The 16,602-nt window shown below is 47.8% G+C and overlaps 1 protein-coding gene across 3 annotated transcripts in view; it reads left to right on the forward strand.

Moving 5' to 3' along the window:
• Positions 1-16,602, forward strand: part of LOC138644392 (probable hydrolase PNKD) — a 100,769-nt gene that overhangs the window by 14,760 nt on the left and 69,407 nt on the right. The window contains exon 1 of one of the 3 annotated variants that reach the window (XM_069732710.1): positions 885-1,033. The exons of 1 other annotated variant lie outside the window; for it this stretch is intronic. In XM_069732710.1, coding sequence (XP_069588811.1) covers positions 903-1,033 — 131 coding nt within the window. In that variant the 5' untranslated portion in view covers positions 885-902. Of the gene's footprint in view, positions 1-884; positions 1,034-1,817; positions 1,913-16,602 lie in introns of those variants that run through there. One more of the 3 variants, XM_069732711.1, reaches the window with a different exon arrangement.

The raw sequence follows: 16,602 nt of genomic DNA on the forward strand, positions 1-16,602 counted from the left end.
GCAATTGCGGTTTTGCACTTACGATGATACATAAAACACTGCTAGTAGTGTTTTTTCTCATTGCTGCAAGTACCGCATTTGCCGGATGGCGGCAAAACCGCAAGAGCCGCACATGTCTGTAAGTCCCATAGGGAATGAATGAGGCCGAACGCAGTGTTGCCCTAAGTGATCCATTACGCGGCAGATGCGGAAAAACTGTCGGATCTGCTGCAAAAGGCGACTTTCACATCAGCGATTTTTGCCAAAGTCACTGCCGATAGTGTCATACTCACCAAAGGGGGAGGCAGCACTAAAAGTGCCTAGGGCAGCAGAAACTCTAAATACGGCCCTGGCAGTACTATATACTACATGGCTGCTGTATACTACGTGGGCAGTACTATATACTACATGGCTCCTATATACTACGTGGCCTGTGTTATATACAACGCATCGGGTATTCTAGAATATGTATGTATGTATGTATATAGCAGCCACATAGTATATAGCACAGGCCACGTACTATTTGTATGCTATATACTACATGGCTCCTATATACTACGTGGCCTGTGCTATATACTATGTGGCTGCTATATACATGCATATTCTAGAATACCCGATGCGTTAGAATCCGGCCACCATTGATTATGATAATAACAATTAATAATAATACATGATAATATGTATATTACTAATATTATTATTATAACAATCCATAATGATAATCAACAATAATATTAGTGTATTTGATGATGATAATAATATTCCTAATAATAATAGAATAATCATCATCATTATCATAATAACCCCCGTGATTACCGCCTTTGTCCGCTAGAGGCCGCTGTCTCCATCCGCCCAGCAGCGGTGAGACAGCAGTGGGGGGCGTGGCTATGTAGATGAGCAGTGGGCGTGTCGCACCTGGGGTGATGCCGGCGCTGCTCCTGGCCGCCGTCTGCTGCTGTTGCTGCGGTTTGCTGCTGCTCCTTCGCCGGTTCCGGTGTTGCTGCCTCCCGCGGACACTGATGGCGCGGACCGAGAAGCCGTTCTTCAGGATCGCGTGAGTAGGGGCCGGGTGTGGGGCCGCTGTGTGTATCGGTCCCTTGTCATTGGCTCCAATGTCGCCGCCGCCGCCGCCGTCCATCAGGTCCACGGGACAGAGCGGCGATAACCGCGACCCCTCATCTGTCAGACAATGTCCGAATGTTCCTCATCATTCCTCCGTCTGCGGCTCCGCGGTCAGTATTTTGGGTCATTGATCATCTCCAGCACCGCGATCGTGCCGCAATGTGCAGTAAGGAGCGTTCACACGGGGCTTTTTTTTTTAATGCATGAAAAATCGCAGGAAGAACTCATGCGCTGTGCGCGATTTTGATGCGTTTTTTTATACGGTCAATTGAATGGGTAAAAAATTGAAAAAACTGATTGGTTGCGGTTTAAAACCCTGCACCGCTGCTCAGAGGACGGAAGTAAAAAAGAACCATGAGAATGAGATATTTGGCCGCTACTGTGAAAAGCTGTAGGTTTGTTTTTTTTCCCCATAGTGAAATGTAGGAAAAACGCTGCGTGTGAACGAGCCCAAACAAGTCGCAGCCGCTGCACTGATTTTAGTGTTTTGCTGTCGTTATTATTTTTAGGTTGTGATTTTGTTTAAAGCTAACACGGTCAGCGGCATGGTCATTACTGAGACCCCCAGGATCTTCACGTGACCAAAGTGGCTGCAGAATGTCGCGGCGGCTCCGCAGGGTCACGTATGGCGCTGTCCCATCACAGTGCGCAGACAGGAGACGCTTCCTAGGATGCGGATCAAGCGTGAAATGTGGGGAATTGCTTGTTTTCTTGTCTGACTGTCAATCTGGATGGGACGGAGGCGCAATGCTCTGCATGGAGGATGGAGAAATGCAAGAAGCCGTAAAGACCGATGCTCTGCAGATTGTATGTAAGCAGCCCTGTGATGGGGAAAGTAATGCTCTGCAGAACTGAGGATGGCTGCTGCGATGCTCTGCAGTCTGCATTCCAGTAATGCTGCACTGTATACCACGGTGCGATGCTCTGCAGATTATATTCTAGTAATGCTGCACTATATATTGCGGTGCGATGCTCTGCAGATTATATTCTAATAATGCTGCACTATATATCGCGGTGCGATACTCTGCAGATTATATTCCAGAAATGCTGCGCTATATATCACGGTGCGATGCTCTGCAGATTATATTCTAGTAATGCTGCGCTATATACCGTGGTGCGATGCTCTGCAGATTATATTCTAGTAATGCGCTATATATCGTGGTGTGATGCTCTGCAGATTATATTCTAGTAATGCTGCGCTGTATATCATGGTGCGATGCTCTGCAGATTATATTCTAGTAATGCTGCGCTATATATCACGGTGCAATGCTCTGCAGATTATATTCTAGTAATGCTGCGCTATATATCACGGTGCAATGCTCTGCAGATTATATTCTAGTAATGCTGCGCTATATATCACGGTGCAATGCTCTGCAGATTATATTTTAGTAATGCTGCGCTATATATCACGGTGCAATGCTCTGCAGATTATATTTTAGTAATGCTGCGCTGTATATCACGTGCGATGCTCTGCAGATTATATTCTAGTAATGCTGCGCTATATATCACGGTGCGATGCTCTGCAGATTATATTCTAGTAATGCTGCGATATATATCACGGTGTGATGGTCTGCAGATTATATTCTAGTAATGCTACACTATCAGTATTCGGTCAGTATTTTACATCAGTATTTGTAGCTAAAACCAGGAGTGGAACAATAGAGGAGAAGTATAACAGAAACATCTGCACCACTTCTGTATTTATCACCCACTCCTGGTTTTGGCTACAAATACTGATGTAAAATACTGACCAAATACTGAGCGTGTGACGGCAGCCTGATGCTGCGCTGTACAGCATGGTGCAATGCTCTGCAGATAACATGGCAGTGTTGGGGTAGATGGGTTGGTGCAAAGCAATGTTGTGCAGATTACATAGATGCCTTGCTCTGCTTGGAGATCTAAGGAGGTGCAATGTTCTGCAGACTGACAGTATACAGTGCAATGCTCTGCAGATCCTGGAATATGCTGCCATTCTCCCCTGGAGCACCTGGCACGTGATATGTTCTGGCAGTGGCTCTGTGTGATGTGCTGCAGTCTGTGGCCGAGCTGCACGATGCCCAGTAGATCTGTGGGTGACTGCTCGGATTGCAATATTCTGCAGAACGCTCTGTAATGTGACCTGCAAACGTCTCCTCAGATGAGCAGGTCTGTCCTCTGCAGAATTTTGCGTTGGGCAGCAGAGCCAAGGGTTAATATGAACTGAAAGTGTCATGTGAGGCTGGAAGGGAGCGATAATCTGCACAGAGACTGCATTGTGGTGGTCACACAGTCTGGACAGTGGTCACATCGTGACTCTGAAACCACAGCAGTGTGCAGAGAGTGAGCCCCCCACATGGTGTCATCGCAGTGGTGACCCCGCACTGACCGCAGGGGATGAAAATCTCTGTCCTGATTGTTGTAGTTTCAGTCTCTGCATTGTACAGAGAATCCTAGGCCTGATGGAATTGTAACAAACCCCCAGCTGTGAGAAGTATTGAATACTCTAAAGGCCCCTTCACATTACACATCACACTAAGCGACGCTGCAGCGATACCAACAACGATCCGGATCGCTGCAGCGTCGCTGGAGAGCTGTCACACAGACCACTCTCCAGCAACCAACGATCCCGAAGTCCCCGGGTAACCAGGGTAAACATCGGGTTACTAAGCGCAGGGCCGCACTTAGTAACCCGATGTTTACCCTGGTTACCAGCTTAAAAGTAAAAAAAAACAACCACTACATACTTACCTACCGCTGTCTGTCCTCCAGCGCTGTGCTCTGCACTCCTCCTGTACTGGCTGTGAGTGTCGGTCAGCCGGAAAGCAGAGCGGTGACGTCACCACTCTGCTTTCCGGCCGCTGTGCTCACACAGACAGTACAGGAGGAGTGCAGAGCACAGCGCTGGAGGACAGACAGCGGTAGGTAAGTATGTAGTGGTTGTTTTTTTTACTTTTAGGATGGTAACCAGGGTAAACATCGGGTTACTAAGCGCGGCCCTGCTCTTAGTTACCCGATGTTTACCCTGGTTACCAGTGAAGACATCGCTGGATCGGTGTCACACACGCCGATCCAGCGATGTCAGCGGGAGATCCAGCGACGAAATAAAGTTCTGGACTTTCTTCAGCGACCAACGATCTCCCAGCAGGGGCCTGGTCGTTGGTCGCTGTCACACATAACGATTTCATTAACGATATCGTTGCTACGTCACAAAAACCAACGATATCGTTAACAATATCGTTATGTGTGAAGGTACCTTTAAGTACAGGGACTGACTGACAGCAAGCAGAGATCTCATGTCCCAGATCACCTGTACTGAATCTCTTGTCTTTTTGGATCCACAAATCTACATTACTTCATTTATGTGCCAGGTTCACAGTGCCGATATGTCAGCGCGCTAGCAGTGACGGACCCGGAAAAGCTGCAGCCTGCGTCCCACAGTCCGTCACTCAATGACGGCACATCACTAGCGCACGCCCACAATGGGCGCTAGCGATGCGTCCGACATTGAACTAAATGGCGGCGTTAACGGACTACATTACACAACGTTATGCCGCTGTGTAACGTAGTCCGTCTAACGAACGCCAAAAACGTAATGTGAACCTGGCAGGATCAATTCAGAATAAGTAATGTATATAGTGAGTTACCTCCTGTATTATACCCCAGAGCTGCACTCACTATTCTGCTGGTGCAGTCACTGTGTACATACATTACATTACTGATCCTGAGTTACATCCTGTATTATACCCCAGAGCTGCACTCACTATTCTGCTGGTGCAGTCACTGTGTACATACATTACATTACTGATCCTGAGTTACATCCTGTATTATACTCCAGAGCTGCACTCACTATTCTGCTGGTGCAGTCACTGTGTACATACATTACATTACTGATCCTTAGTTACATCCTGTATTATACCCCAGAGCTGCACTCACTATTCTGCTGGTGCAGTCACTGTGTACATACATTACATTACTGATCCTGAGTTACCTCCTGTATTATACTCCAGAGCTGCGCTCACTATTCTGCTGGTGCAGTCACTGTGTACATACATTACATTACTGATCCTGAGTTACCTCCTGTATTATACTCCAGAGCTGCACTCACTATTCTGCTGGTGCAGTCACTGTGTACATACATTACATTACTGATCCTGAGTTACATCCTGTATTATACTCCAGAGCTGCACTCACTATTCTGCTGGTGCAGTCACTGTGTACATACATTACATTACTGATCCTGAGTTACATCCTGTATTATACTCCAGAGCTGCACTCACTATTCTGCTGGTGCAGTCACTGTGTACATACATTACTGATCCTGAGTTACATCCTGTATTATACTCCAGAGCTGCACTCACTATTCTGCTGATGCATGCAGTCACTGTGTACATATTGATTACTGATCTTTATAGTGTTTTCACCCCCTTCACATACTCTAGATAGTTTTATCGTGATAGTTCTTTTTTCCTGTGGTGTAATCCGGGTTAACCAGTGAAGGATCCTGTTACCGCAGATGAACCTGCACAGGACTCCTGACACTTCAGTGTTGATTAATCTGTGAGATGATGAGAGGTGTTGTCAGCACCCGCTGCAGAGTTATGTTCTCGCCTCCAGTGACTCAGCTGTGATGTGAGGCAGGAGCTGATCCCAGAATCTCAGCACAGTCCTCAATGTCATGGTGTTCATTGGCCAATGGGCGATACGTGTTTTCCTTCATCCCCATTACCCCTGGTTAATAGCCGGCTCTCCCCCCCCCCCCCCCCCGCCATGCCATCGCATTTTCTAACCTGTGACATATTGTGGTGCAGAGCTCACTGATACCAGCACAGTCCTGTAATAGGAGCCACTGGGGAAACAAGTCCGACCATGACATTTCTTCCTCCTGGATCTTCTCCATCACCTGTGACTGATATTATTGGGAAGTGGACGGAACCGCAGCAACTCAGAGACCCCGTAACATTACAGAGCGGGGGGCCGAGTGCTGAGGAGCAGAGGGCAGAAAAGTCTACACGGCTCTGTGCCCCCATAACTACAGAGTCCAGACCTCCACTGTTATCAGCACAAACACTGCGCCCCCCGCCAGGAGCTTCATGGCTGAGCAGCTGCATGCAGCCGTACATCACCAAGCACAATGCCGAGCGGCGGATGGAGCGGTGTAAAGCCGCCACCACTGGACTCTGGAGGAGACGTGTTCTGTGCAGTGACGGATCGCACTTCTCTGATGGAGGAGGCTGGGTTTGCTGATTCCAGGAGGACGTTGCCCCCTGACTGCATTGTGCCCCCTGTACAGATGGTGGAGTAACATGAGCGGCCGTCCAGAGCCCGGACCTCAGCCCCATCCAACACCTATAACAGAGATCACAAATGATCTTCTGGATGAAGGAGCAGAAATCCGCAGACTGCTCTCAAATCTTGTAGGAATTCTTCCCAGGAGAGCGGAGTCGTTATGTCTCTGGAGGAGCCGACTCCATATTAATGTTTATGGATGTAGGACGGGAGCTCAGAAAAGCCGCTGGGTGGGACGTGGGGGGCACATACTTGGGGTCTGGACTGCAGGCTTATTCTCAATGGAAAGCTTTAGGCCATGTGCCCACGTTCAGGAAAGTGGTGTGCAGAATGTTCCTGAGCAAATCCGGACTACTTTCGCAGGAAATCTGCACGCATATTTTTTGTGGATTTTTGTGCTTTTTTTTTCTCACTTTTTTTGCGCTTTTTTTTTGTTTTTTTTGCAGATTTTTAGTGTGTTTTTTTCCCCCCTGAGCTTCCTAATGCAGTAATATAGCGAAAAATCCACAAAATGAATGAACATGCTGTGTTTTTTTCCGCGATAAAAAAGCATTGCAGAAAAAAAACGCAATATGTGCACAAAAATTGCAAAATGCATTAAAATGATGGGATGCTTAATTTTTTAAGCATTTTTGCAGCGGAAAATCGACGAAAAATTGTGAAAAATCCGGAAGGTGTGCACATCGCCTAAATGCAGTGATGGAATCGGTGAACAAGGCTCTCTGCTCCCGCTGCCGTCTTTGGGACACGACTCTCTGCATCTTGTAAGGACAGGACAATCTTACTATATCTGATAAATGCATCCAGAGGGCTCCAGTCTCTCCACGCAGGACACTTTGGATTCTGTCAGTTTACGTGGAGATTTACGTCTTTTTGCTGGAAGCATCCAGAGATGTGTCCAGTCCTGGGTCACGCATGCGCCATATGACCTCTGCCACAGTCTTCCTAACACATATCAGGATATTTTTCTCACCATTTACTTTTAACTGGAGGTAAAAAAAAAAGAAACTTTGTGATGGAAAAGTCTAAACTTGTCTGCATAGGAGCTGCGTACTCGAAACGTTGATCACTGGTAATCCGATCCCTTTACTGAGTTGGTTCAGGATACCTGAGATCTGCAACCAGCGAGACATCCGATTGTCAGCTCCTAGGACCGCTGTTCTCCCGGCTTTTTCTTTCCTTTTTTGTTGGGTCGGCTTCTTTTTCTTTTCATGTGTGTCACAATGTGTCCATTCTGAGATTTCACAGTGCAAGGTGCGCCTGTGCAAACAGGAAACTGTCAGGAATAATGTCAGCCGAGGAGGCGGTGTGGTGGGTGGCCGGCTCCCAGCCTAGTTTATTATATTATGACGTTTGTAGGCAGCAAGAAGATCATAAAGTCTGTGAAAAGGTGGTAAAATCCAAAATGGTGTGAAACGTTTCTCAAAGGAGCAGGTGTGTCTCCTGTCGCGTGGGTCAGCTGACCTCTGAGGTTGGGGTACTGGGGTCTGACTCTTCCGAGCTCCAGCAATGAAGCTTTGACCTAAATATTATAGTTGAGCAAAAAGATTTGCAGACCCCCGATCCAGAGACTACCTCTGTAGTCCAGGCACCACTTCTGCCTCTTGTAGACCCGGCAAGACGTCCTTGTTGTGGCGCGATGCGCTGAGACGTCCTTGTTGTGGCGCGATGCGCTGAGACGTCCTTGTTGTGGCGCGATGCGCTGAGACGTCCTTGTTGTGGCGCGAGGCGCTGAGACGTCCTTGCAGGTAGTGGAAGGTTCACAGGGCTTTGATCTGACAGCCACAGACTCTGACGTGGCCTTTGGCACCGGGTCCTGTTAAGTAATTTTCTTTCTGTTACCATCCACCTCTCGTGTCTCCCCTTTTCCCCATAGTTTGTAAGCTTGCGAGCAGGGCCCTCACTCCTCCTGGTATCTGTTTTGAACTGTATTTCTGTTATGCTGTAATGTCTATTGTCTGTACAAGTCCCCTCTATAATTTGTAAAGCGCTGCGGAATATGTTGGCGCTATATAAATAAAAATTATTATTATTATTATTATTATTATTATTATTCTAGTCAGTTCTGTTTTTTTTCCTTTCTTTATTTTTTGGGGTGGAGGGGGTAAAAATTTTGCCCCCAAATTTATATTAGTATAATTAAAACAGAACATGAGTAAGAACTGAGATTCCATCCGAAACCTGTAGGAAAAGCTCACATTCGTTTTATTTCTATAACGCTGGGAATATTCTGTTTTTAATTCAATTTTACTAATAATTTTTATTTGTTTATCTAAAAAACGTCTGGATATCTTTACTATTTCCGAGCAGGAGCCGCTTTTCATCTGTGCCGAGGTTTCGCTGGCTGGTAAAGGCCAGATGCCCACGATCAGGATCTAGTAGCACTTTGGATCCAGCACATGTTCGCTGCCATCTATTGAATGCTGGTGAATTCTCTGTGATCACTGAACCGTGCGGATTCACCGCGTCCAATACATTCTATGGATGGAATTTCTCTTGTGGAGAGAAATTGACATGCTGCAGTCTGGAGAGATGCGCCGCATGTCCATCTCCACCGGTGATCCGAGGGCGTCTGTAGACACATAGTGGGCATGGGATTTATCCACTATGCTATAACGACTGGACACTGCGGGTTTGATGCTGCGTAAATACACTGTATTTACTGTAATAGAACCACAGCTGCAGCTCGTTACTATGTGTCCTCTGGACTAAGGCTACGTTCACATTTGCGTTGCGCGCCGGTGCGTCGGCGACGCAACGCACGACGCACAAAAAACGCGCGCAAAACGCGCGCAAAAACGCTGCGTTTTGCGACGCGTGCGTCGTTTTTTGACGAAAATCGGACGCACGAAAAATGCAACTTGTTGCATTTTCTTGCGTCCGACGCTAGCGTCGGAAACGACGCACGTGTCGAAAAACGCGACCAAAAAAACGCACGCGTCCCCTATGTTAAACATAGGGGCGCGTCGCCGCTGCGTCGCCGACGCAACAGCGACGCACATTATCGTAACGCTAATGTGAACGTACACTAAGCAATAACTGCAGCACAAGTCTCCTATATTGATACATTGTCGCAATCGTTTCTCTTTGTGAATAGGAGGGGAGATAAGAGTTAAGGTACCTTCACACATAACGATATTGTTAACGATATCGTTGCTATTTGTGACGTAGCAACGATATCGTTAATGAAATCGTTATGTGTGACAGCGACCAACGATCAGGCCCCTGCTGGGAGATCGTTGGTCGCTGAAGAAAGTCCAGAACTTTATTTCGTCGCTGGACTCCTGCTGACATCGCTGGATCGGCGTGTGTGACACCGATCCAGCGATGTCTTCACTGGTAACCAGGGTAAACATCGGGTAACTAAGCGCAGGGCCGCGCTTAGTAACCCGATGTTTACCCTGGATACCATGCTAAAAGTTAAAAAAAACAAACACTACATACTTACCTTCAGCTGTCTGTCCTCCAGCGCTGTGCTCTGCACTCCTCCTGTACTGGCTGTGAGCGTCGGTCAGCTGGAAAGCAGAGTGGTGACGTCACTGCTCTGCTTTCCGGCTCCCAGACAGTCCAGGAGGAGTGCAGAGCACAGCGCTGGAGGACAGACAGCTGTAGGTAAGTATCTAGTGTTTGTTTTTTTTTACTTTTAGCATGGTAACCAGGGTAAACATCGGGTTACTAAGCGCGGCCCTGCGCTTAGTAACCCGATGTTTACCCTGGTTACCGGCATCGTTGGTCGCTGGAGAGCGGTCTGTTTGACAGCTCTCCAGCGACCAAACAGCGACGCTGCAGCGATTCGGATCGTTGTCGGTATCGCTGCAGCGTCGCTAAATGTGAAGGGGCCTTTAGAGCTTTCATCCTCTGCTTGTTGACAGTGATTAGCAAAATTCCTGTTTCCAAGCGAAGCAGTAAAGTATATTAGAAAGTTGCAGAAGTTTAGATTTTGCGGTGATTAAGCTTTGTGTACATAACCAGGAACTTCCTTCTTAAGGGACAGATTTTCTTTGATCAGTTAGAAGCTGAATCTTAGGGGGTTTCTGAGATCTGAAAACCACTTTAATGTGTTTACTGCTACTGAAGCTCATGCAAATACTGGAAAAAAAAAATTCATTCAGAAATTGACCTGAGGTGCGGGTCTTAAATCTGCAACTTGTCAGTTTGCGCTGCAGATTTTATTTGTTTGCAGTGCATGGGGTGAAATTTCAGCAAAAGCCGCACATGCAGCTGCGTCAGATCTTTTTCTGCACGTGCTGCTGCTTCAGATCTTTTTCTGCACGTGCTGCTGCGTCAGATCTTTTTCTGGACGTGCTGCTGCGTCAGATCTTTTTCTGCACGTGCTGTGCGTCAGATCTTTTTCTGCACGTGCTGCTGCGTCAGATCTTTTTCTGCACGTGCTGCTGCGTCAGATCTTTTTCTGCACGTGCTGTGCGTCAGATCTTTTTTTGCACGTGCTGCTGCGTCAGATCTTTTTCTGCACGTGCTGCTGCTTCAGATCTTTTTCTGCACGTGCTGCTGCTTCAGATCTTTTTCTGCACGTGCTGCTGCGTCAGATCTTTTTCTGCACGTGCTGCTGCTTCAGATCTTTTTCTGCACGTGCTGCTGCTTCAGATCTTTTTCTGCACGTGCTGCTGCGTCAGATCTTTTTCTGCACGTGCTGCTGCGTCAGATCTTTTTCTGCACGTGCTGCTGCGTCAGATCTTTTTTTGCACGTGCTGCTGCGTCAGATCTTTTTCTGCACGTTCCCATAGACCGAGTAGATAAAGTTATACCCAGCAGCCGCTGAGAAGTTCCCGCCAGCACATTAACTACTACCCAGACTAATTCACTGCTGGAGATGTCCCACAGGTCAACAAAGAGTTGTGATTATTTACAAAGACAGCCGCTTGCTGAAAGCGATAATGAAACCCACATTTGCAAATCATTATGAAACCCCAGAATGTGAATTCCCTCTGATTGCTGCCATCGCTCATCTTCTACTACAGGTGATGACGCCGGAGCCTCTGGAGATGTCATGATGCTGAGCGGCAGGGATCCATCACATGGTGATACTCGCCTCTCACTTGTCTTCATGTGTTCTCCACATTCCTGTGCTGTCGGCCCCCGGCATGGTGCGTGTCACCGGCCCCCGACTGGACGGGCAATCTCCATCATAAGATGAAGGCGTTTTAATGGGGGGGTCCATGGTGGAGAAGGATTTGTCAATGCCTCTTATAGCAGAATCCACCATGCTGATGTACAGCGGGGGGCACCACGTTCTGCTGTGGTTTTTCAACAGCAACAACAGAAGGGACTTGCTCATTTTCTTAAATGCATAAAATTGTAAAGTGATTGTGAAAATAAGCCACTTTGCAACTCTGGTTTATTAAAAATAATTTCCATTCTGAAGAACAGGAATTTTCTAATTCTGTCGTTTTTGTTGCCTAGGTTAGCGACCGCTCCTGCAGTCTATCAGCAGTGGATGGGCTCTTAGGGAAAAAGCTCAGCACTTACAAACTATGTTCTGACGCTGGTCGGATCGCTGGACACAACCATCATTTTCCGCCCCTGCGCTCCTCCAGGGCTACAGAGACAAAGCTACCTCTGCCTGCAGCATGGGAGGACGCACAGCTTTTATCAGCAGCGTCATAAAACGGCCCCTTTATGGGATTCTCAGTATGCTTGATATTGATGGGCCTCCAACATCAGCACGATGGCGGCTCGATTCTTGGCGTTCCACACTGGGCAGCTGACGGAAGGGAGCACGGTACGGGGCTATTCACGTAAATGGACGTACACATCTTTCTGGCTAAGCCACGCCACTTAGTGCAAAGTAACTGGGGCAGATTTACTCACCTGATTATTACACAGTGTAAACGTAGTCTACAAATGTACAGTATGTCTTCTGGTGGATGATAATTCTAGCACATCCTTAGACTCTGCTCTGTGTTTACACCACACATCACTTGGCTTACTTTGCACCAATACTTTGCCGTGTAATGTTGCATCTCCAGTTGTGCTCCATACCTGTGAAGCTTTGCCCCATTGTCAGCGAAGACACAAAGTTGGGGTGCATTCTCGGTACCAGGGGTGCATTCTCGGTACCAGGGGTGCATTCTCAGTACCAGGGGTGCATTCTCAGTACCAGGGGTGCATTCTCAGTACCATGGGTGCATTCTCAGTACCAGGGGTGCATTCTCAGTACCAGGGGTGCATTCTCAGTACCAGGGGTGCATTCTCAGTACCAGGGGGTGCATTCTCGGTACCAGGGGGTGCATTCTCGGTACCAGGGGTGCATTCTCAGTACCAGGGGTGCATTCTCAGTACCAGGGGGTGCATTCTCGGTACCAGGGGTGCATTCTCGGTACCAGGGGTGCATTCTCAGTACCAGGGGTGCATTCTCAGTACCAGGGGTGCATTCTCAGTACCAGGGGTGCATTCTCAGTACCAGGGGTGCATTCTCAGTACCAGGGGGTGCATTCTCAGTACCAGGGGGTGCATTCTCAGTACCAGGGGTGCATTCTCAGTACCAGGGGGTGCATTCTCAGTACCAGGGGTGCATTCTCAGTACCAGGGGGTGCATTCTCAGTACCAGGGGGTGCATTCTCAGTACCAGGGGTGCATTCTCAGTACCAGGGGTGCATTCTCAGTACCAGGGGTGCATTCTCAGTACCAGGGGTGCATTCTCGGTACCATGGGGTGCGTTCTCGGTACCATGGTGTGCGTTCTCGGTACCAGGGGGGTGCATTCTCGGTACCAGGGGTGCATTCTCGGTACCAGGGGGTGCATTCTCGGTACCAGGGGTGCATTCTCGGTACCAGGGGTGCATTCTCAGTACCAGGGGTGCATTCTCAGTACCAGGGGTGCATTCTCAGTACCAGGGGTGCATTCTCAGTACCAGGGGGTGCATTCTCAGTACCAGGGGGTGCATTCTCAGTACCAGGGGTGCATTCTCAGTACCAGGGGGTGCATTCTCAGTACCAGGGGTGCATTCTCAGTACCAGGGGGTGCATTCTCAGTACCAGGGGGTGCATTCTCAGTACCAGGGGGTGCATTCTCAGTACCAGGGGGTGCATTCTCAGTACCAGGGGTGCATTCTCAGTACCAGGGGTGCATTCTCAGTACCAGGGGGTGCATTCTCAGTACCAGGGGTGCATTCTCAGTACCAGGGGGTGCATTCTCAGTACCAGGGGGTGCATTCTCAGTACCAGGGGTGCATTCTCAGTACCAGGGGTGCATTCTCGGTACCATGGGGTGCGTTCTCGGTACCATGGTGTGCGTTCTCGGTACCAGGGGGGTGCGTTCTCGGTACCAGGGGGGTGCGTTCTCGGTACCAGGGGGGTGCGTTCTCGGTACCAGGGGGGTGCATTCTCGGTACCAGGGGGGTGCATTCTCGGTACCAGGGTGGTTGCGTTGTCGGTACCAGGGTGGTTGCGTTGTCGGTACCAGGGGGTTGCGTTGTCGGTACCAGGGGGTTGCCTTCTCGGTACCAGGGGGTTGCCTTCTCGGTACCAGGGGGTTGCCTTCTCGGTACCAGGGGGTTGCCTTCTCGGTACCAGGGGGTGCATTCTCTCGGTACCACGGGGTGCGTTCTCGGTACCAGGGGGTGCGTTCTCAGTACCAGGGGGTGCATTCTCACAGCTGTACTTTATCGTCCTCATTACAACTGCAAAGCCCGAGCTGACCACGCATTGCCAGAGCTAGCGGCCTGACGGGCACTTATGAGGCCGTTTCTTCAGGTCAGGAGATCCACGGTTGGGTTGGGCATTGCAGCTTTAACATGGACAGTAAAATGCTGGCAGTAAATCTATGCCCAGAAGCTTATCTGTACCCTGCACCGTGCTGTGCAGCCATGTGAGCTGCACGTGACCAGGGCGGATTGTCATCCACTGGAAGCAAAGATTCTGTTCACTGATATCAAGCTGAGATCTGTAATAGGAGGAAGCGATACAAAGCTGTCACTTTTCATTCTTTGCTGATAAAGGAACATCCCTGTGAGTCGCTTATTTCACAGTTGTTCGTGTGCCAGTTTGTGTATGTTGGGAGCTGCAGATGCGGGTGGAGCTCTGGAAAAATTAGGTCAGGTGTGTACAAGTCAGGTTGGGACATATTGGCGCTAATCATTACGCATGATCTCCATTGTTGCTTCAGTGGAGAGGATATGACGGTGCCCGCCTGCCAAGCTGTTATTATAGGAGAATGCTACCCTTCGTAAGTGGCACACAGAAGTGGAGCACAGTTACCTTAAAGGGAAATTCCCGTCTTATGGAGTTGTCTCTTGTCCACAGAAGGTGGAAAAACTGCTGTCTGAACAATCCCGAGAAGAGGCTCTCGAATGCCCCACTGAAATGGGGTTGTGGCTGCGCATGCACCAGTCCTTCATCCACTATCTATGGACCATCAGTAGGATCCACATTGATGCAGAAATTGGCCTCAAAGTTGATGTGCCGCTTTTCATCGCCCCTTTCCCTCCCACCCAGTTAAGAGCAAATTGATCCTTGACAAGAAGAGCTAAGAAGAGACTGGTTGTTGTCAGGGATTTACCGCCAACCATGTCGATATGCCAGAAGATAATATGTGGGTCATTGCGCTGCTGATGGAGACGTGGAAGAATGGTCCAGGATACAAAGTAGACGTGATACTTCTTTATTCTTTATTATTGACGTGTTTCAAAGTCTTCAGACTTCTATATCAAGATATAACAATGTACCTTATCAATATTCATTGTATTTAGTCTGCATCAAAGAACTCCTCTCTGTAGCTAAACCTTAGAGGCAGCGTTCGCACATTGCGCCCACAAAGTGTCGCTTCTACCGGAACCCGGCCTCAATCTGTGAGCGCAGTCTTAAGTTACTTCTGTTTTAGCAAATGTTTGTTTTGTTGTAAAATAAGAAGTTACACGTTGTTTATAACTTTCCAAGTTCTATGCTTTCTGAACTTTTGTCATTACTTCAGGGGGTAAAAAAATCTGCCCTGATCATGTGATGGACACACATGTGCTCCACAGATTGTACCCTGGAAGTAAGCCGTGAAAGTTCTTTGTAAATAACGGCAAGAAGAGATCCTGAGAATGGTGATAGATCGATAAAGAAAGCATGTTAGAAACATGCACAGCTTTTCATGATACAATTAGAGGATTAATATAGAGCGGAGAAGGTGGAGAGTCGCCTGTAGGCGTCCGCTCATGTGATTCCTCATCTCAGCCGGCAGCAGGGAGGGGAATATATCTGACCGGCTTTTGCCATCTGGCATATTTCATTAATGAGCAGGAGTTAAATATTTTATAGAAAATTCATCCGAACGATGATTGGACACATTCTGTGTTGACAGATGAGTCGTGAATGTCCAGATTCCGGTGCTGCCGAGCTCGTCACTATATGACTCTAGCTGAGCAATGCATCACCTGTTCCCATCCATCCGCTTTCATGGCTGTAATCAAAGTGATCATCTGTTACAGGAAAACCTGTTCATAACCGCTCACAATTACATCTACGTGAACCGCTTGATGACTTGTGAATACTTCACGTTACTGTCCCTAGACTAATTTGCAGTTAAAGATACTCGGCACTCATTAAATACGTTCAATTGGAGTATTTTATTTAATGTGGAATATCAAGAAAAGAATAAGTTTCGGTCGACAAGATCTTTATCAGTCCTCTGGATCATAAGAGACTGCAAACATCAGTCTCAATTCTTATGTGGTTATCCTGATGAAGGAGTTCTTTGAAACTCAGAAACTCGTTGAATAAAGACCACTTTTTAACAATACCTTTGGACTACATGATTTAGCAGTGCAGAATTTGACCTCGTGTTCCTACATTGTATTCTCAATGGCCGGTCCCTCGTGGATCCGTGGATCTGCAGCAGCGAATCTTTCCAATGCTTGTCTTAATCTACGTCTGGTGAGTGCTTTTACCTTGCATTGACTGCTAAATCTCAGATAAAACCCTATTGCGCTATTTTCCTCTAACAATTTTTTTTTATAGCAAATGTTCTTTTGTGTGATCCAAACACCTCAAACTTGGATTTGTCCGTCCATAGCACTTTTTTCCAATCTTCCTCTGTCCAATGTCTGTGTTCTTTTGACCATATTAATCTTTTATTATCCAGTCTCAGATATAGCTTTTTCTTTGCCACTCTGCCCTGAAGGCCAGCATCCCGGAGTCGCCTCTTCACTGTAGACGTTGACACTGGCGTTTTGCATGTACTATTTAATGAAGCTGCCAGTTGAGGACCTGTGAAGCGTCGATTTGTCAAACTACA

The sequence above is a fragment of the Ranitomeya imitator genome, chromosome 7 (assembly GCF_032444005.1).
Source record: "Ranitomeya imitator isolate aRanImi1 chromosome 7, aRanImi1.pri, whole genome shotgun sequence".
Classification (NCBI taxonomy): Eukaryota; Metazoa; Chordata; class Amphibia; order Anura; family Dendrobatidae; genus Ranitomeya; species Ranitomeya imitator.